Here is a 20,765-nt window from a genome sequence, read left to right on the forward strand (position 1 = left end):
TACCATCAGTTCTGAGGAAGGGTCACTGGACACAAAACATTAACTCTGCTTTCTCTCCACAGATGCTGCCAGGCCTGCTGAGCTTTTCCAACAATTTTTGAATTTGTTTAAGTTCGCCCCACTTCCTGAACAATACATAAACCTCAACCAACTTCACAAAAACTTGATCAAAATAAAACTGAGAATCGCGGATAATGAAGATCTGAAATTAAAAAAACAGAAATTGTTTGAGAAACTCAACAGATCTGGCAGCATCTGTGGAGATAAAAAAGAGGTAATGTCCAGTGACTGACCCTTGTTCAGACCTGAAACAGTTAACTCTGCTTTCTCTCCAGAGATGCTGCCAGAGTTTCTCCAACAATTTCAGTTTTTGATTCACAAAAATTATTATCTGCTCAATATCACATCAATGTTGTGGCAATTTGACTTAGACCAGTTTCCTCCGTATTTTCATCAATTAATCTTATAGAAATCTTTTAAAATTCATTTATGGAATGTGGGTGTCGCTGGCTAGACCAGCATTTATTGCCCATCCCTAATTGCCCTGAGGGTAGATAAGTGTCAACCCTATTGCTGTGGGTCTAGAGTCACATGTAGACTAGAAGATGGCAGTTTCCTTTCCTAAAGGAAATTATTTGAACCAGATGGACTTTTCCCCGACAATCAACAATGATTTCATGGTCATCATTAAACTCTTAAATCCAGACTTGTATTGAATTCAAATTCTACCATCTGCCATGGCGGGGTTTGAACCCCGATCCCCGGTATAGTACCTTGGTCTCCAGAGTAACAGTCTAGTGATAATACCATTAGGCCATCGCCACCCCCTAGATGTAAAGTGCTTTGAGATATCTTAAGGCTATATCAATGCAAGTATTTTGTTTCTTTTTAATCTCGTCTCAAAGTCAGTCACAGTGCGTGGGATTGGCCTTTGGGTATGTGTCATTTTATACTCTGCTCAGTTGAAAATGGTGAACTGTTGAATGAGTTGCTGTTTGTTTAGAGAGTTGCCTCTGCCAGTGCTGTAAGTTTCCTGGCAATGTAAAGTTGCTTAATGTAGCTCCCACCAATCTGAAGAAACTATTGAAATGTCCAACACCTGAAAGTGATTCCATTTAAAACTGAAAGCTGGTGTTGTTTAAACAAATCAGGCATTTCAGACGAGTGAGCGTGCCTACGTTAGGCAGAAATGCTCCGAAGAATTTTCAGTTTGTATTGCTAAACCTTAAATCGGTTTTGAATGAACATTTTTGGTACCTTTCCACCCAACCGCTGTCATGTTATTTAGTTCTTCTCAATTTGCTTGTTCAGCCAAACCTTCGGACATGACAATGTGTTTGCTCTTGGTGACATTGTCATGTTGAAGTGACGTTTCAGTGAGTGCTGTGTCCCCTTTTCATTTTCAGGCTTTTGACTACGAACAGAAGAAGCTGTTGGCAACCAAAGGTATGTGATGGTGACGGTGACCCCTCACCTTTTGCTATTTGTCAACAGCTCAAGAAAGCAATCTTTGTAAACTAGTGCTTGATGGTTGCTACGGGTTTCTGTAGAAACTAATGAGTCTACCTCGAACATGCTGACTGTCCGCCCTGAATTGTCTTTGTTAAATATGTGCTGAATAGTTTCTGTTGTGACAGGACATTTAAAGATCTCAATCCTCTGCTGGGGATGGAGTGCACTGAATTCTTAATTGACAGCCAAGACATCTTTCTTACACTGGTCTGTAGTGTTGACCAACACCCAGTATAACTTGAAAATAAATGTCCAGGCACATTCCTGAGTGCCTGAATCATATGCCAAGGGTACTCAGAGCAAATGAATCCTACGTACTACTTGCTTAAGCACTTTTAATGGCCCTTCATTGAAAAGATAAGGAAAGAAACCAGGGTGTCATCATCCAAATGATATAATTTTCAAGAGATGCAGATGATTTTCCTTCAGTTGATACCTCATAGAGTTATAGAGATGTGCAGCACGGAAACAGACCCTTCGGTCCAACTTGTCTGTGCTGACCAGATATCTTAAACTAATCTAGTCCCATTTGCCACCATTTGGCCCATATCCCGCTAAATCCTTCCTGTTCATGTACCCATCCAGGTGCCTTTTAAATGTTGTAATTGTACCAGCCTCCACCACTTCCTCTGGCAGCTCATTCCATACCTCGATGTGAAAAGGTTGCCCCTGAGGTCTCTTTTAAATCTTTCCTCTGCCATCTTAAACCCACGCCCTCTAGTTTTGGACTCCCTACCCTGGGAAAAAGAGTTTGGCTATTCATTCTATTTGTGTCCCCTTATGATTTTGCAAACTTTATAAGGTCACCCTGTAGCTGAAACCCTCCAACCCTGGCCACATCCTTGTAAATGTTTTCTGCACCCTTTCAAGTTTCACATCATCCTTCACATAGCAGGGAGACCAGAAGTGAACGCAGTATTCTAGAAGTGGCCTAACATGGCAGAGTGTGAGAAATTACAGCCTCCGTTTTACTAAATAGAAGTGAAGGGTTAAAGTGAAATGAATGAAAGACACCTGCAGCATAATTTGAAAGTTGGCCAAGATCTACAGTGACATTGTGGGCACGGTTTCCGCAACAGTCAGAGATTTTTACATGGTCCCAGAAAGGTGATACCAGAGCAAATGGAGCAGACTGAATAAAACTAACCAGTTCAGAAATACGATCCCCCACCCACTCATCTGCATTTGATTAATAAACCGCAAGCCCAGGATTTGGGCAAACACCTTTCAATTAATGTTCCTTGAGCGCTGCCATTTTAAACTCAGCTGGCAAAAGCAATATTTATGTCGAGAATATTCAGTGTCATCGCTTTTGTTTAAAAAAATTCGTTCTCCAGAATGTGGATGTCACTGGTGATTCCACTGCATTTATTGCCCTGAGTTGTTATTGGCATGTGAGGCGTTGTAATGAAAGGGCAATGCTGTTAGCACTAGAATTTGGACCCAGTGACAGTGTGCCCATTCTGAAGGACCCCCTTTTCATAGATGGTACAGTCCTCAAAGCATTACACTTCACTTGACATGAATACATTGCTCAGAAATTGGTCAGTGCATTGAGTGGAGGACTTGGGATGTCGTGTTGTGCTATGAGGCCACTTTTGGAATACTTTGTTCAATTCTGATCTCCCAGATGTCAGCAAAGATGTTGTTAAAATTGAAAGGGTGCAGAAAAGATTTACAAGGTCGTTGCCAGGGTTGGAAGGTTTGAGCTATAGGGAGAGACTGAATAGGCTGGGGCTGTTTTCCCTAGAGCATGGAAGGGGTGACCTTTTATAGAGGTTTATAAAATCACGAGGGGCATGGATAAGGTGAATAGCCAAGGTCTTTTTCCCAGAGTGGGGGAGTCCAGAACGAGAGGGCATAGGCTTAAGGTGAGAGGGGAAAGATTTAGAAGGGACCCCTAAGGGCAACATTTTCACGCAGAGAGTGATTCATGTATGGAATGAGCTGCCAGATAAAGTGGAGGAGGCTGGTACAATTACAACTTTTAAAAAGCATCTGGAGGGGTATATGAACAGGAAGGATTTAGAGGGATATGGGCTAAATACTGGCAAATGGGACTAGGTTAGGTTAGGATATCTGGTCGGCATGGATGTGTTGGACCGAAGGGTCTCTTTCCGTGCTGTACATCTCTATGACTCGAAAAGAAATGAGTGACGTTGAATTGCAACATCTCCTTCTGTGTGACACCGTCTTAACTTCCTTCTTCACAAAGCCATGTTGAAGAAACCAGTGGTAACTGAAGTAAGGACCCCGACAAATACATGGAGCGGTCTAGGGTTCTCCAAGTCAATGCCTGCAGAAACGATCAAGGAGTTGAGACGGACCAATCACGTAACCTACAAACCCACCATGTCAACTACATACGAGGTAATGAAAAACTTACATTGCTCTGCAGTTTTTGCCTTTTCTTTTAGAAAACGGATGATTCCCCAATATTTACGCAGCCGTGTGTGTTGATTTAGCTTTGGAGGTAAATGTGCAGCCAACAAATGTGGCTACGAATTCTTTTGTCACATCATATTTTCAATACCAACGATATGTAATTTCATTTTTGCTCAGATTTAACCAAGATGTCAGGCACTAAAATGCTTGATGACTGTCCAAAAATAATGACTTTATTTTGAAAGCGGTGATTTATCTATATCGGATTTCATATTTCGTTTGGCCGTAAGGGCTGGCTGGATGTTGGAGTGGAGAAGGGCTGAGTCCCACAGCTTTGAAACCCATGCAGAACGCTGCTTGCTGTATAAACAATGGCAAAATCCAGGAAAGAATGATGAATACTCTGTTTCAAGCCAGAAACCCAGGGCACATGTTCCCAATTACTCTCTGCGTATAGCTGTTAGCAGATTCCTTTTTCAAGTTTCTCGTCTGGAATCATGATTGTCTTTCAGGAAATTGAACATGTTCAGCTCTGAAACACTGAACATTAAAGAGTTGAGCTGGAAAGCTGATTCAGTCACTCTTGTTCTTTAATGAACTGAACTCTTGTCAAAGCTAAACTTTACTCCAAACCTCCTTTTCCATCCTTAAATATCGATACCATTCTTGACACAGGCAGTTTGAGAGGTTACGGTCAGCATGAGGGTCTTAAATAATTTACGGATTTCTTTATGACTGGATCTGGTGACTAAAGTGGAATTTTGTGAGGGATACTTTCCCTGAGCCACATTTTACCCCTCACTCTCTTCTGTACTCTCTGACCATGCCATCACAACCCTGGTTACTGGTATCTTTCTCACATAAAAACAATCTCTTTTTCCATTTCTTTTTTTTGCTGTTCTTCCACTTGTTTTATTTTCTGTGGCTCACCAAAGTCTGAAACTCCATTCCTGTTTCTCTCGTCATCTCAGCTCATGTTTCTTCCACCCACTTGCTTGTCCCTTCCTGCTCCCTGCTCAACATTTCCTCCTCCTCCTCCACATTTTGCTCTCTCCATCTGTAATATCTGCCCTCCAATCTTATAAATAACAAACATTTGAGTAAGGAGCAGATGTGGACCATTTGGCTCTATGGTACTAATCTGCTATTCAATAACATCATGGCTGATCTGACTGATTATTACCTCACCTCCCTGCCTATCCCTGAGTACATAATCTTTTTGTTATTTTTGTGAAATGCATTGGTCTGTGTGTCTTTCTCTCTCTTTTTTTTTCACTTACCCATTCCCCTCTTAGCCTGTCTACCTTTAAAGCTTATCCTGGACTTCCCTTTCAATGTTCTCCATCTCATGCTTGTCCACCTATTTTGTTCTCCTCTGATATTCTACACCACAATCCCCTCCTCAAGGCAGCCTTCCAACAACACAGAGGGAAAATATAAAACTGGGAAAGAAAACCCAATTAGAATTGAATGCCCAGATCCTAATGGAACATCATTTTGAAAACCAGAAGACAAGTCAGGCTAGTTTGCACCATTTGCAGGTTTTCCTGATTTTCCTTCTGGGAATGTGACAAGTTATCACTCGGATAATCTCTATTGACCTTTTGATTTTGCAGCCCTGGCAGCAGAGAGTCAGTTGTGATTGGCCACCTCGCTATGTCACTTCCAGGAAAATTAGCAAATATCTCGCAGTGGAAAGCTTTCAATGGCCTGCCTGGGATTTGAACAAACGGCTGGCAGCTTAGACTTGCTTTATGATAATTACAACCCTACAGCAAGAGGCCTCAGCATCCAGCTGGAGCCTGAACTGCTGCAAGCAGCTGAATGGGCCACAATATGTGGGCCAGGTTTCTGGACTTAACAAAAACTACTGTTACTTAGAAGCAAATAGACTCTATTTGCAGGTAAATAGTATGGGTCCTCTGCGTATATCTCTATTAGTTAAATCTCTAACACCTTATAAATTCCTCCCTCCCTCCCCCACACACAAACACGCACGCATACACAGATAGACACACGTGGATGCATGCGCATGTGTGTGTGGGGGAAGGGAGAAATTTATAAGGTGTTAGAGATTTAACTATTAGAGATATATGCAGAGGACCCACACAGTTTACCTGTAGATTGTGTCTATTTACTTGTAAGCAACAGTAATTCTTGTTAAGTACAGAAACCTGGCCCACATATATATGCATGTGTACACATGAAAAACCATCAGTGTTTTGGTTGGAGGGAAAACTGGGGAAGCAGTTCGGTGGTCTCTGTCCACAGGATCTGCTAAGATAATTCTTGTGCTGATTAGGATGCTGTTTCTCAGTCTTGCCTCTCTGGATGCTTTCACTGGTTTACGACAGGCCCAGGGTGGCTGGTTCACACTTTATAACCAGTCTTTGACTTATTAATCAAATGTCCCAGCTTACAGCAACTGCTGAAGGAAATCAAATGGTTTTTGTTAGGTTTGAAGTGGCTTTTATTGCAGAGAGAGAGCTCTTGATTTGGTGGAGGGCTGAGAAGTTCTCAATATCTTGTTCACAGTCCCAAACTGTTTATCTATCTGAGAACCAATCATGTCATTGTTGGCAAGCAGAAGTCCTGTGTCATCGGTAATTGGTGACCGGAATGTAGACCAATCAGCTACTTGTTGCTAGTTGAATTTCCATTTGTATACGCCCCTCAGCTCCAGCTCGTCTGTAAACTACATTTCAACCAGCAGCTGTGTAAACAGTGCTTACAATGAGTGCCAGGTTTCTTGCTTTCAAAACTGTTGTCATCCTTCAGCGATCTGTTTTTTTTCATACAGTTTTTTTCAGTCCACAATTAAAATTACAGGAAAACAAAGATGCCATCTTTCGATAATGTTTGCACTGCATTCCCATCAAGTACTTGCTCCCTTTGTTTTCTTGCATCAAACTCCAAGAGAATTTTCTTCCTTCCTTTCTCAGGTGGCCATCCTTCTGGTTTCTTATCCGACAGTTGGATTTTCTGTTGAGCAGTTCCCTGTGCGGAAGGAGATGAGTGCCCTGTTGTCTGACACATTGTGTCTAAAGCACTGTTCCATCACAGCCTGGAGGAAAGCATTTAACTTTGAAGTTATTGCTGTGGGTTAATCTAACAGCTCCAGAAAGGTTCTGGACCCAGCCAGAGAGGCAGTGTGGTGAACAAAGAACAAAGAAAATTTACAGCGCAGGAACAGGCCCTTCCACTTTCCAAGCCTGAGCCGATCCAAATCTACTGTCTAAACCTGTCGGTCAATTCCTAAGTGTCTGTATCCCTCTGCTCCCCATCTACTCATGCATCTGTCCAGACACACCTTAAATGAATCTACCATGCTTGCTGCTACCAGCTCTGCTGGCAACGCGTTCCAAACACCCGCCACCCTCTGGGGGTAAAGTCCACTTCACCTGAAGAAGGAGCAGCTCTCCGAAAGGTTGTGATTTCAAATAAACCCATTGGACTATAACCTGGTGTTGTTTGACTTCTGACTGTGTGTTTGGGAAGAGCAGGAACTTGCTATCTGTGTCTGGATTAATGCCCTTCCAGTACATCACTCCACTGTCAGGCAGGTCTTAATTAATTACATTGGAAGGTCAGCCAGGCCATCACTTGCTTCATGAACCATTCTTGGTTCTGTTCATGCATGGGAGTAGCTCAGCCCAGAAACGTGAGTAATGCCTGGAATTCCTGGCCTCCTGCAATGATTTTGCAGGACATCGCCAATCTGCTCATGTCTCAAATGCATTCAGTTTCTCTTCAGGATTGGCCTTTTAAACAATCTTCTCCTTAGGCCCCTTGCCATTTGCTCACTTTGCAAGTTTGACACATGAAGAGTACATCCATGTTATCCTGGAGGAAAGTGACTATCCTGATCAGATCACTGTTTGGACTTGCAAATGGGCCATCACTTTCAGATCTGAGCTATATCTGATCTACCTCAAATTACCCTGGAAATCTAAAATTTTTGAAAAGAAAATCGAGCAAGTTAAGCAAACCATGTCACAACACAATAGTGACACAATAGCATATCTGCCTTCCATTAATCCAGAAGGACATTCTATTTTGGAGTGCAATTGAGCAACATTCATGTCTGAGTTTCAGTCCATAGAACATAGAATATTACAGCGCAGTACAAATCCTTCAGTCCTCGATGTTGCGCCGACCTGTGGAACTGATCTGAAGTCCATCTAACCTACACTATTCCATTTTCATCCATATATTTATCCAATGACCATTTAAATGCCCTTAAAGTTGGCGAGTCTACTCCAGTTGCAGCAGTGCATTCCACGCCCTTACTACTCTCTGAGTAAAGAAGCTACGTCTGTCATCTGTCCTATATCTATCACCCCTCAATTTAAAGCTATGTCCCCTCATGCAAGCCATCAGTATCCAAGGAAAAAGGCTTTCACTGTCCACCCGAACAAACCCTCTGATTATCTTACATGTCTTAATTAAGTCCCCTCTCAACCTTCTTTACTCTAAAGAAAACAGCTTCAAGTCTCTCAGCCTTTCCTCATAAGACCTGCCCTCCATACCAGGCAACATCCTAGTAAGTCTCCTCTGAACCCTTTCCAAAGCTTCCACATCCTTCCTATGACCGGAATTGTACGCAATATTCCAAATGTGGCTGCATGCACCAGAGTTTTGTACAGCTGCAACATGATCTCATGACTCTGAAACTCAATCCCACTATCAATAAAAGCTAACACACCGTATGCCTTCTTAACAAACCTAACAACTTGGGTGGCAACTTTCAGGGATCTTTGTACATGGACACTGAGATCTCTCTGCTCATCTACACTACCAAGAGTGTCACCATTAGCCCAGTACTGTTTATTCCTTTAACTCCTTCCAAAGTGAATCACCTCAGATTTAATTTTCCAGATTAAACTCCATATGCCACCTCTCAGCCCAGCTCTGCAGCTTATCTATGTCCTTTTGTAACCTCCAACATCCTTCAGCACTATCCACAACTCCACCGACCTTAGTGTCATCTACAAATTTGCTAACCCATCCTTCTATGCCCTCATCCAGGTCGTTTATAAAAATGACAAACAGCAGTGGACCCAAAACAGATCCTTGCATACACCACTAGTAACTGAACTCTAAGATGAACATTTCCCATCAACCACCACCCTCTGTCTTCTTTCAGCTAGCTAATTTCTGATTCAAACCACTAAATCAACCTCAATCCCATGCCTCCATATTTTCTGCAATAGCCTACCATGGAGAACCTTATCGAATGCCTTACTGAAATCCATATACACCACATCAACCGCTTTACCCTCATCCACCTGTTTGGTCACCTTCTCAAAGAACTTATAAGGTTTGTGAGGCACGCCCTATTCTTCACAAAAACATGTTGACTATCCCTAATCAACTTATTCCCTTCTAGATGATTATAAATCCTATCTCTTATAACCCTTTCCAACACTATACCCACAACTGAAGTATGGCTCACTGGTCTATAGTTGCCAGGGTTGTCTCTACTCCCCTCCTTGAACAAGGGAACAACATTTGCTATCCTCCAGTCTTCTGGCACTACTCTTGTAGACAACGATGACATAAAGATCAAAGCCAAAGGCTCTGCAATCTCCTTGTTGGCTTCCTAGAGAATCCCAGGATAAGTCCCATCCAGCCCAGTGAAATTATTTATTTTCACACTTTCCAGAATTGCTAAGGCAACCTCCTTGTGAACCTCAATCCCATTTAGTCTAGTACTCTCCTCGACAACATTGCTTTTTTTCCTCAGTGTGAATACTGATGAAAAATATTCATTTGGCACTTCTCCTATCTCCTCGGACTCCATGCACAACTTCTCACTACTGTCCTTGATTGGCTTTAATCTTACTCTAGTCATTCTTTTATTCCTGACACACCTATAGAAAGATTTAGGGATTTTCTTGATCCTATCTGCCAACAACTTCTCATGTCCCCTCCTGGCTCTTCTTAGTTCTCTCTTTTGATCCTTCTTGGCTAACTTGTATCTCTCAAGTGCCCTAACTGATCTCATCCTTACATAAGCCGCCGCCTTCCTCTTGACAAGCGATTCAACTTCTTTAGTAAATCACGGCTCCCTTGCTCAACCACTTCCTCCCAGTCTGACAGGTACATATTTATCAAGGACATGCAATAGCTGTTCCTTGAATAAACTCCGTGTTTCAATTGTGCCCATCCCCTGCAGTTTAAGGCACGTAGCCTGCCCATCCCTACAATTGGCTGATCAAGCAGGCTGTTCCTTTGGTTGTTTGTAATAGACAGAGCAGAGACCATACACAACCAGCTCACACTTGGAAAATCCAAAACAAAATGTCTGCTATTAGGTGTGATTCCTTAATTGGGCAGCATTTGCTGAACTATCCCAAGTGTGCCACCAAGAAGTAGTGCCACTAACAGCCAAGCTCATGTGGCTCACTTACACTTGCCATGAGTGACAATCTTACACTGGGACCCATGTTTGCAAACAAAGGAGTTCGGTCAAGCTCTGCCCCTCTCTTTGAATTCACTGGTAGCTCACGGAGCCTGTAGTTCCATGTTGCTTTGATCAGGTTAGCCAATCAGAGAACTCACCAACCAATCAGCACATTTTCTTCTGTAATATAAAATGTTTTATTCATTGAAATTTGACATTCTAGTGTTTGTCCTGATGAGTGCACAACTTCAGCAACACTGCTCCAGCAATATCCAGTAGCTCTCCTGTTTGTTATCTGTGTCTCTGTGGCTTATAACATAAATGGAAAAAAATAATGCAGCACTTCAGATATCTTTCCCTAAAATTCAGTTTCTTTGATGTTAACGCATCTTTCGTTCTGACAAAGCTTGATTCTCCTTCACATCTCACGATTACGTCTCGCATCGTCTGTGACCATCTGCCCAAGCTCTGTAAATCTTTTCACCTGGTCCAGAACCATTTACATGAGTTTTCACTTCTAGGGTTCTTTCCACTATTGTCACTTTATGCTTTCATTTTGCGTACCATTTCCTGTCGTGTCTGTTCTGACACTGCATCTACACAGGCAGTGAAATTTGTGTTTCCCATACTGTCGATGTGAAGTGCCTACTGTTCTATACTGGTTCACCTCTGAATTCAGCTTCAGTGTGCAGATTGAACAGCTTCCTGGATGTAGCACAATCCTGCTGATTGATACCAATACAAACTCTGAATTATCCATTTCTCATTTCAGATTTTCACCCTTTAATGGTTGTCCCCATCAAATGCTTTTACATAGTCTCCAAACTGGGCCTGCACTGACTTTTGTTCTTCCAGCTAATTGTTTTAAAATTAATAGAATTATGATTCCTCATGAGTGGTTTTTGGTCTTTGAATGATCAGCATTAGGATGGGGAATCAGTTTATTTCACTAAAGACTGAGACACCACTTGGAAAAGCTGCAACCCGTCCCTTAGGATGGGAAATAATACAGTGGATAATGGATCCTGTCTGAAGAACAGGGAATGATTCAGTTGGTTTATTGCTTTCCAAGATTTAGCACAGTTCAGAGTCAAAAGGTGTGACACTGGAAAAGCACAGCAGGTCAGGCAGCATCCGAGGAGCAGGAGAATCGATGTTTCGGGCATAAGCCCTTCATCAGGAATGTTGGGGGTGTGCGGGATAGCATAATGCCACACGTTAAAGGGGTTCAGCAACATCGTTGTGCGTTATTAAGAGAATCTTGAGTGCCATTTTAATCATCACCTTGCCTTGCAGTCATCATCGCCAGTGTCGCTATCGCGATCGAGCAGTCGGGAGTATATCGGGGGCGGCAGTGATTCCGATAACTGGAGAGATCGGAACGGTTCTCACAGTGAATTCCCATCTTCCATCAACAGCCCAAAGCAAAAAAATAACCCATGTAAGCATTTCAGGTATTGTGACAGAGGGCTTTCCTGTTTAGAATGTGCTGTCCTCTTGAGGAGCGAGAGAATTAAATGTAATCGCTATTTTGTTGTCAAGTTCGTGTTTAATTCAACTGTCCAAGATTTTTGCAGCCAGTGATGAAGATTGGTTAAAACGAGCGGGATCAGATGAATTTTACAAAATGGTTATACAAAAGGGGTGTAGATGAGGCACTGAAGGTGGAATCAGTGCACTATCATGCCTCAATTCTATAGAAAAGCCTCTATCCTTTTCTTGTAGTTTAACATAATTCCCTACTCTTCCGGGGGGAAAAACAATCCTCCTACAGCCGAGACAGCAAACCATTTTTCATTCGGCTCCTCCAGCTTGATCTGTCATCTTTTAGATTGTACCTTGCCGTAATTTTGCCTTTTCTCCCGATTGCTTGATGATCTTGCTGGGAAGAGATCCATTGGTCTCAGTCTTGAGAAGCTCGGTTAATCCAACAGTTCCAGGTTTATGTCGCATTTTGAATTCACGGCCACAGATGGAGGATCAAACTTTGGATTTCCACTGTGAAAATAATATCATAATAGCCCTGTAATCGGAATAGTCAAATATTTCTTTTAAATTATAAAAAAAAAACTGTGCTGGCATGCCTGCAATGTGGGGCCTCGAGCGAGCGTTGGGATAAAATTCCAGCCCTGTATCCCTGTACAAAACATGTTGAAATGTTTACATCTTTAAAACACATTGGAATTCTCGTTTCCTGAATCTAGGCTGAGCTGGCCCCTGGGAGCAAGTCTTGAAAAGTTAAAAGGAAGCGAGTGGCGTATTTTATCAGAGCATCTTTATTCGTATCTGTTAATGTTGTTAAATTTTATCGCAAGCACGACTGATAGGCAACTTGTCTCAGTCACTCCTCTCTGCTGTGTATCTAAAATATTCATAGATAGGCAGAAGTCACTTTCCTGGCTTGTGTTCTTTCCAGTCTCAGGGTCAGCTATATCTTGGTACAGCTTCCCTCCTGCAGCCCCAAAACAGGGCCTCCCAATCACAGAAATCATTGAAACGTTGCAACATTAGACAAAACTGTTCAGTCCATTGTTTCCGTGTAGGTCCATGTAGGTGGCTCAGCGGCTAGCACTGCTGCCTCACAGCACCAGGGATCCGATTTCGATTCCAGCTACGGGCGACTGTCTGTGTGCAGTTTGGACATTCTCCCCATGTCTCTGTGGGTTTCCTCCAGGTGCTCTGATTTCCTCCCGAAGTCCAAAGATGTGCAGGCTAGGTGGATTGGTAGTACTAAATTGCCCCATAGTGCAGGGATATGTAGGTTAGATGGAGTAACCATGGGAAATGCAGAGTTACAGGGATAGCATAGGGGGCTGGAGCTAGATGGGATGCTCTTCAGGGGGTTGGTGTGGACTTGATGGGCTAAATGGCCTGCTTTTCCCCAGCGGTTCTATGATTCTAGATCTGTAGAGAGCAACCCAGCCACCTTCGTAAACAAAAATTGCTGGAAAAGCTCAGCAGGTTTGGCAGCATTTGTGGAAGGAAATCCAAGGTGATGTTCTCAGAACTGTAGTCACCTTCGTGTCTGAGTTCATAAGCCTGCAGGTCACAGCCCTTCAAGTGTTTTTGAGATGGGAGTTTCTGCCTCTGCTCCCCCTTCAGGCAGGGCCTTGCAACCCAATGAGCAAATGGAGTGGAAGATATCAAGTCTGTCATTTCCTGGAGCTCACGGCTGACGTTAGAGGGACCGCTTATATTTTCAGTGGGTATCCCTCACTACAATCCCTCCTCTCATCAACCGTCAGTGCTGCTGCTGTTTGAATCCTGTTTCTGTACCATAATGAATGTAACTAGCTCCTCATTGTGCCCATGAGTGAATCCACATCATACCAAGTGTGATCTTAATGCTGACCATTCAGCATTTATGAAGAAAGGAAAGTTCCAATTGCTTTATCCTCCATTGAATTTGGAGGGAACACAATCCAGGAGCATATTGTTAGTTGTTGTTCCCACTGTTGATTTTTTTTTTAGATTAGATAGCCGACAGTATGGAAACAGGCCCTTTGGCCCAACAAGTCCACACTGACCCTCCGAGGAGCAACCCATCCATTCCCCATATTTACCCCTGACTAATGCAACTAACACTACGGGCAATTTAACATGGGCAATTAACTTGACCTGCATATCTTTGGATTGTGGGAGGAAACTGGAGCGCCCGGAGGAAACCCACGCAGACACTGGGAGAATGTACAAACTCCACAGAGACAGTCGCCCAAGGCTGGAATCGAACCAGGGTGCCAGGCACTGTGAAAGAGCAGTGTTAACCACCATGCTGCCCACAATTTCCCTTCCTGATTTTATTTCCCTCCTGCTAACCTGCTGTGAGGTCACAAGAATGGCAGAATACCGTATTTCTGTTGCAAGCACTGGCTATTGTGTCAAGGTAGAAATGCAGCCTCACTGCATGAACACAGCTTCATGAGGAGCAGTTGCTGTTTGAGGAAGATGGTCCATAGCAGTTGTTAAACCCTGTCAGAGTGTGACTGGCTAACTTGCTGTCACGTCATGTGGAGTTAAGAGAAATATCTTTGCTGTGGACTAAGATAATCCTTTCTACTTCTGGCTCTGTTCCCTCTCCAGGGAAAGGAAGAGCTTTGTAAAAGCAACATACTGCAGATGTCAGGAATCTGAAAGTGAAACAAATTGCTGGTGAAAACTCAACAGGTCTGGCAGCCTCGGCAGAGAGAGAGAAAAACAGAGTTAAGATTTCAAGGGAGGGCACGATGGCTCAGTGGTTAGCACGACTGCTTCAGCACCAGGGATCCAGGTTTGATTCCAGCCTTGGGCGACTGTCTGTGTGGAGTTTGAACATTCTCCCCGTGTCTGCGTGGGTTTCCTCCGGGTGCTCTGGTTTCCTCCCACAGTCCAAAAACGTTCAGGTTAGATGGATTGGCCAAACTAAATTGCCCCACAGTGTCCAGAGATGTGCAGGTTAGGTGGATTAGTTATGATAAAAACCCCATGTGGGGTTACAAGGGTGGGATGGAGGCAATTGGGGGGGGGTGTTGAGTCTGAGCGGGATGTTCTTTGGAGGGTCAGTGCAGACTTGATGGGCAGAGTAGCATCTTTCTGCACCATTGACATTCCATGATACAAGTGGAGAACAACTTGCCAGAATGGAAGGAAGGTAGGACTGTGATGAGTTTTACGCTGTTGAAAGCCGAGGAGAATGAAAGAACAAAAGGGAGGCTCTGGATAGGGTAAAAGGTTGGTAATATTAAATGACAAAGATGGCACAGAACAGAAGGCAAAGGGAGGCCAAAGGTTATAGTAAAAAGGTGGACCATTTGTTCAGAGTGGCTGAAAGCAATAAAAATGAGAAACCAGATTAAGAACAACAATTGGCAAAAAGTGAATCAAACTTTGAGCCAGAGGTCATGGCCTGAAGTTGTTGAACTCCATGTCAAGTCCCAAAAGCTGTGAAGTGTCTACTTTGAAACTGTGCTGTTCTGGAGTTTGCTTTCAGTTTCCCCAGAGCACGTGGCCAGCGTGACCGTGATAGCAATATGGTGACTTAAAATGGCAAACAACCCCCAAGGTCAGGATCCTGCTTGTAACTTTAACAGTAGTGTTCCACAAAGTCATCACCCAATCTACGTTTTGCCTCCTCACTTCAGAGGAGATCCCATTGACAGCAGCAAGAACAGTGAGAAAGAGGGGCAGGCCAGTTGCTGCTTCACCTGGAAGGAGTGTCTACGGCCTAAGGAGGGAGGAAATACAAGTGCGTTTAGAGAGGCTTGAGGTGATTGAGGAATGGCCCAGAGTTTCCCAGAAGGAATGGTCTCTTCAGAGTCCTGACAGGGGAGGGGAACGGAAGATGTATTTGGTGCTGACCCCCACACTGGATGTAGCAGAAATGGCATCGGGTGATCTTTGAATGTGAACTTGAAGAGGTAGAAAATGAGAGTACGGGGAATCCTACTGTTGTTCTGGAAGGGAGGGAAAGCTGCTCCACATTCCAACATGTACTACCTGGAAAGAGATGGAGCAGATACATAGGAACACCACCTGCAAATTCCCCTTCAAAGCACTCGCCGTTCCTACACAAAGAGTGGGTCAAAATCTTGGAGCTCCCTTCCTAACAGCACCGTGAATGTCCCTAAACCCCAAGGAGTATCACAGTTCAAGAAGATAGCTCACTGCCATCATGGCAAGGCCAGTTAGGGGGTGGATAATAAGTGCTGGTCTGGACGGCAGTGTCCATCCCATAAGGGTGTTCTGGATGTTTTGCCATGACCGCCATATTGGTTGGGGGGTAGGGTTATCTTTGATGGAGGGAAAATGAAACCCATCAGAAGCATTTTTCAGTAAAGCAATTTCATCACAATAGATGCATTTGAGAGAATAAGAAGGAAGTCCTTCTGGGAAGCAGGGAGTGAGGAAGTGTATTTGAGGTAGCTCTGAGGGTTAGAAGGCTTGTAATGAATATCAGCTGACAGTCTACTCCCAGAATTGGGGACTGAAAGGAAGGTGAGCATCTTAGATGGACCAGATGATAGTGAGGGAAGAGTGGAAATCGGAAGTGCAGTTGTTGACATTCTCTGATTCCAGATAAGAGGGGGGAAAAGTCACCCACAGAGTCATTAGAACGTTGGTGTTTTACAACAAGTTTGGAGCCCAGGCGAGGTGAGTGTGCCTTGGTGGGAGGAGCAACTGACTTCGGACCAATTAGTTGTCTAACATTGGCCATTTTCCTCAAGTCGTGCTTGAAGCTGTTGCATAACTGAATATAAGATGTTGTTTGTAATGGTTCATCAAAGTTGTTCTATCATGGGATGGTAGCATTGTCTGGTAGAAGGCAAACTAAATGGACCTTGATCTGAATTGGCTAAGACTCGCCATTTTCCTGAACAGGGATTCCAATTCACTCTTTGTCTCCACAGCTGAGCACTATTTGACCAGCAGTAATTACATGGACTGCATCTCCTCTCTAATGGGGAGCAACGGCTGCACTCTGAATAACTCCTTCAAAGGTTCGGAGCTGCCAGAACTCTTCAGTAAACTCGGGTTAGGCAAATACACGGATATCTTCCAACAGCAAGAGGTGAGTCCAACAACATCACATTGACAGCCACTAACGTCAGTACCCAGGGCTGTTTTCACACGTATTAAAATGCTTCTTCTCGCAGAATGCTTTCAAATAAAGGGGATTTGTTTGGTTGGCATGTTGTATAATGAACCGATATTTAATGATGAACACCAATTTCAGCACTGGGACACTGACTCAAGTTGGGGCTTTGATTTCCAGGGAGCTGAATGTGGAGTGATACGGTTTCCTCGGACTATGTGCTCTGACATAACCAAAGCATAGAGCCAAGCTGAACCAATCCAGTCTTGTTTTCCCAATTCTATACCCATAAGGCACTACAGGAGATTCTCTGTTGGCAATAGATTGTGGAATGCTTTCTGCTGTGCAGTCAGGTACAGCAGAGGCTGGTTTTGAGGAGGTACAAGACTAGTTCATGCAAGATCGCAGTACCCTATCAACATTAGGCCTTTGAATCATATCCCATCTGAGGTGAAAAGAAAACGAGCAAATCCCTTACACCACCTCGTTTCACACAATGTAACTCCACACTTGGTTGTTTTAATTCTTCTGTTGAGTGTGTACTTAACTGCTCCAAACAACAACGTTTATAGCGAAATGCACTGGAAACCAAAGTAGAGATGTATCATTATAAATTCATTCTATCCCCTAACTGGATTCGGCCATTCCTCATTTGTGTGAGGTAATTGGTCACATGATGCCTCTAGAAATTGTCAAATTGAACTAAAGCTACATTAAAAGGCAACATTTAACAATGGTTGTGGCAGGGATCAAACACAGAATGGAACTTTAAAATTAGCAATTGGGGAAGACAGGAAGAAAGTCTGAGGAGATTTGCTTCTTTCATTTCCTGCGAGAAGGTACCGACTTCTCTCTCCCTCGTGTCTCCTCAGATTGACCTTCAGACATTCCTCACTCTGACTGACCAGGACTTGAAGGAGCTCGGAATTTCCACGTTTGGTGCCCGGAGGAAAATGCTGCTTGCGATTTCAGGTTAGCACCTGTTTATATTTCCAATAGTTTCTTTTTCTTGGTAAGGTGAGAGCAAACCCGTTGGTGGTGGTGGAAATGGTGAGTGAGTGAGAGGGAGAGAGAGAGAGCACAGATGAAACAGTCTTCCTGTCCCAACATCTCCAAAGTGTCTAAAATCAAAGCAGCAGTGTAATCCTATTGTGGAAATGTAAAGGAATTCTGTCGAAAATTGAGTACCACCAATATCATCGAGGGTCTGGCTTGATTTCTAAGTTGTTCAATATCAGTCTCAGAGAGAGGGAGTGTAGGGGGTGCGGTGTCTGTTAAATTACAATGCAACTTTTTTTTTACTATTTATAAAGTACCTTTAATATGGTAAAAGACCTAAAAGAGATTCCAAGGTACATTAGCAAACAGAATTTGAGATGGAGCCTCATCAAGAAATGTTAGATGAGATGACCAAAAGTTGGGATGAAGAGGGATCTTTGAAAGGACTGTCCTCGAGGGAGAAGGGAAGGTTCCAGGCTTCTTTGCTGCAGAGTTCCAGGCTGAGGCAGCTGACAGAATGGTCACCAGTGCTGGGACTTTTAGAAGTGAAGATTCTGGAGAGGTTAGGAATGGGAAGAGTACAGAAAGCCAGAGGGTTCTGGGGCTGTCATAGATTACAGTGATGGCGTGGAGCTAGATGACAATCCCAGAGCTGGAAACGGTGGTCTTAATGAGGGCACAGACCCGACGCCGATCTCGGGGTCAAACATGAAACCAAGGTTGCAACGAAGCTGACTGAGGTTTAGGCAGTTACCGAGGAGAGGGGATGGAGCTGGTGACAGGGGACAGAGATTTTGAGAGCGTCTGAAATCAGTGCCAATGATCTTCCAATATTAACTTGGAGGGAATTTGTACTCATCCAGTACTGGGCACATGAAGGTCAGTTACTAAAAATTACACAATGTCTGACTGCTTTATTATTTGTACTTAAGAGGGCTATATTGATCACCATCCTTATTGTAGTTTATCTTCAAAACACATGGCTGATTTAATTTGTGAAGTCCTGTTGGTCCTCAGGTAGACAGCAAGCCCATATCCCCTATAAGCAGGCTCTAAATACCGCTTTACAACTGTCTACAGGGTTGGGTACATTGGAAAGCATCACTCAAGGCTTGTTGCTGTTTTTGTAAAGTAGCTTAGAGACTTAAGCAGGGAAGTGTAATGATTAAAATCGTGTGTGTGTGTGTGTGTGTGTGTGTGTGTGTGTGTGTGTGAGAGAGAGAGAGAGACTTCACCAATATGAGGGAATGCAGAAACTCCCTGACCACATCTGTTGACAACACCAAATTTCAGTCAGTTATATAACCTTTGATCAAAATGTATAAGGGGCTGTTCTCACCAGGCACATGAGGCACCAAGAAGCCTTTGAATGGCCAGGGATCAGGCCTTCAGCTGAAAAGCTGGTTGATACTATGTTCAGCACAAGATGCCACGGGATTAAAGCCTGGGCTAGGAATGAGCATCAGAGGGTTGTTAAGGGATTGAATACCTGTTAAAATGCCCACTAGGGCACACTAATGAAGCTGCAAGGCCAAATGTGCCCTCCCAAACATGGCCAGCTAACTGGGAAGTAAGTGAGACTTGCTGAGAATTTGGAGCGCTATTTAATGCTCCTTTACTGTTCACTTACTGCTGGAGGTTTGAAGAGGACTTTTGAAACACATCAGAAGACTTTCTGGGAGAATGTGTCAAGACTTCACCCACCATCTGTCAGCATTTATTCCGGAAATCCCCTGAGGACTTCACCTAAGAAAAAACGAGTGAGTGCTATGCTACTCTACCTTATTTGGACAGGAGTCACCTGGAGAAAGGGGGTGGTTAATAGCTGACACCTTGCTTGGGATTTGTCCTGATCTCCAAGTGGAATGGGATGCGGGGAATGAAATGGGGGCAGAGCCACACCAGAGGGTGATAGATCAACCCTGCAGGATCTCTAGCACAGTGTCTGAGAGTCAGTGCACTCTCTCATTTGAGTCCTCTCTCCTGGGTGGTGTGGCTCCCTGGCACAGTGCATACCTTTAGTGGATATGGATGCATGGAGGCCACTGGTACTACTCAGAAAACAATTCGATCCAATCAGCATTTGAGATCTGACCTGGGATAGCATCTCCAGGTGAGTTCAAATGAGCATAATTGACAATGAAAATGAAAATGACAAACTACTGCCAGACTTTCTAACAGGCGTGCCATCTTAGCGCAGCACTCCATCGCTGTCATAAGCCTGTGTGTAGCAACAGGAGTCAGCAGGCTAACCTTGTCGGCCTGCCCCACTATTCCATTGGATCATGGCTGATCTGTACTTTATATTCATTAACCTACCTTTGCACAGATGTCACTAACTAAAATCTACCAAGCTCAGTCTTGAAAGTTTCAGCATCTCCACTCAGTTTTGGGGAGAGAGTAGTATGGATTTCTACAACCTTCTGTGAGGGGTATTTGTTTTCTGGCTTCCCTCTTGATTGGGCCACCTCCAAAAGTAAGATCATGTCCCCTTGCTCTTGGTACCCACAACAGATGAAATAATTTCCCTGTCTTTTCCTCAGCAATCTCTTTTAACATTTCAAATTCATTAATCACTTCAGTCTATGATCGCCTGTAAGGAAGCCAGAATTAACAGGGCCTGCTTTCGTAATTTAACCCTTGCAGCCACAGTATCTTTCCAAGGTATTTTTCCTAAGGTGTTGTTGCACTGAATGCAGTGCCCCAGATGTGATCTGACCAGGGTTTTGTACAACTGAATGTACAGATGGTTGTCTAACGCACCTTGGATACAATCCCCTTTCACACAACAAAAACAAGTTAAATCAACTGCATTTTCAAATCGAAAGTAAACTACAAGTATGAATTTGGGCTTTTTGGGGTTTTTTTTGGGTGTGGGGTTGCAACCGGATGGAT

The 20,765-nt window shown here is 43.6% G+C and overlaps 1 protein-coding gene across 3 annotated transcripts in view; it reads left to right on the plus strand.

Moving 5' to 3' along the window:
* LOC122561037 (protein bicaudal C homolog 1-like) overlaps positions 1-20,765 on the plus strand; it is a 277,035-nt gene that overhangs the window by 249,476 nt on the left and 6,794 nt on the right. For 2 of the 3 annotated variants that reach the window (XM_043712352.2, XM_043712354.2), the window contains exons 15-19: positions 1,407-1,446; positions 3,728-3,882; positions 11,600-11,744; positions 16,687-16,847; positions 17,744-17,843. In XM_043712352.2, coding sequence (XP_043568287.2) covers positions 1,407-1,446; positions 3,728-3,882; positions 11,600-11,744; positions 16,687-16,847; positions 17,744-17,843 — 601 coding nt within the window. Of the gene's footprint in view, positions 1-1,406; positions 1,447-3,727; positions 3,883-11,599; positions 11,745-16,686; positions 16,848-17,743; positions 17,844-19,508; positions 19,631-20,765 lie in introns of all 3 variants that reach the window. The other variant, XM_043712353.2, reaches the window with a different exon arrangement.

This window comes from Chiloscyllium plagiosum, unplaced genomic scaffold (genome assembly GCF_037043375.1).
Source record: "Chiloscyllium plagiosum isolate Xiang-an unplaced genomic scaffold, Cpla_swu_hap1 HiC_scaffold_22, whole genome shotgun sequence".
Taxonomy (NCBI): domain Eukaryota; kingdom Metazoa; phylum Chordata; class Chondrichthyes; order Orectolobiformes; family Hemiscylliidae; genus Chiloscyllium; species Chiloscyllium plagiosum.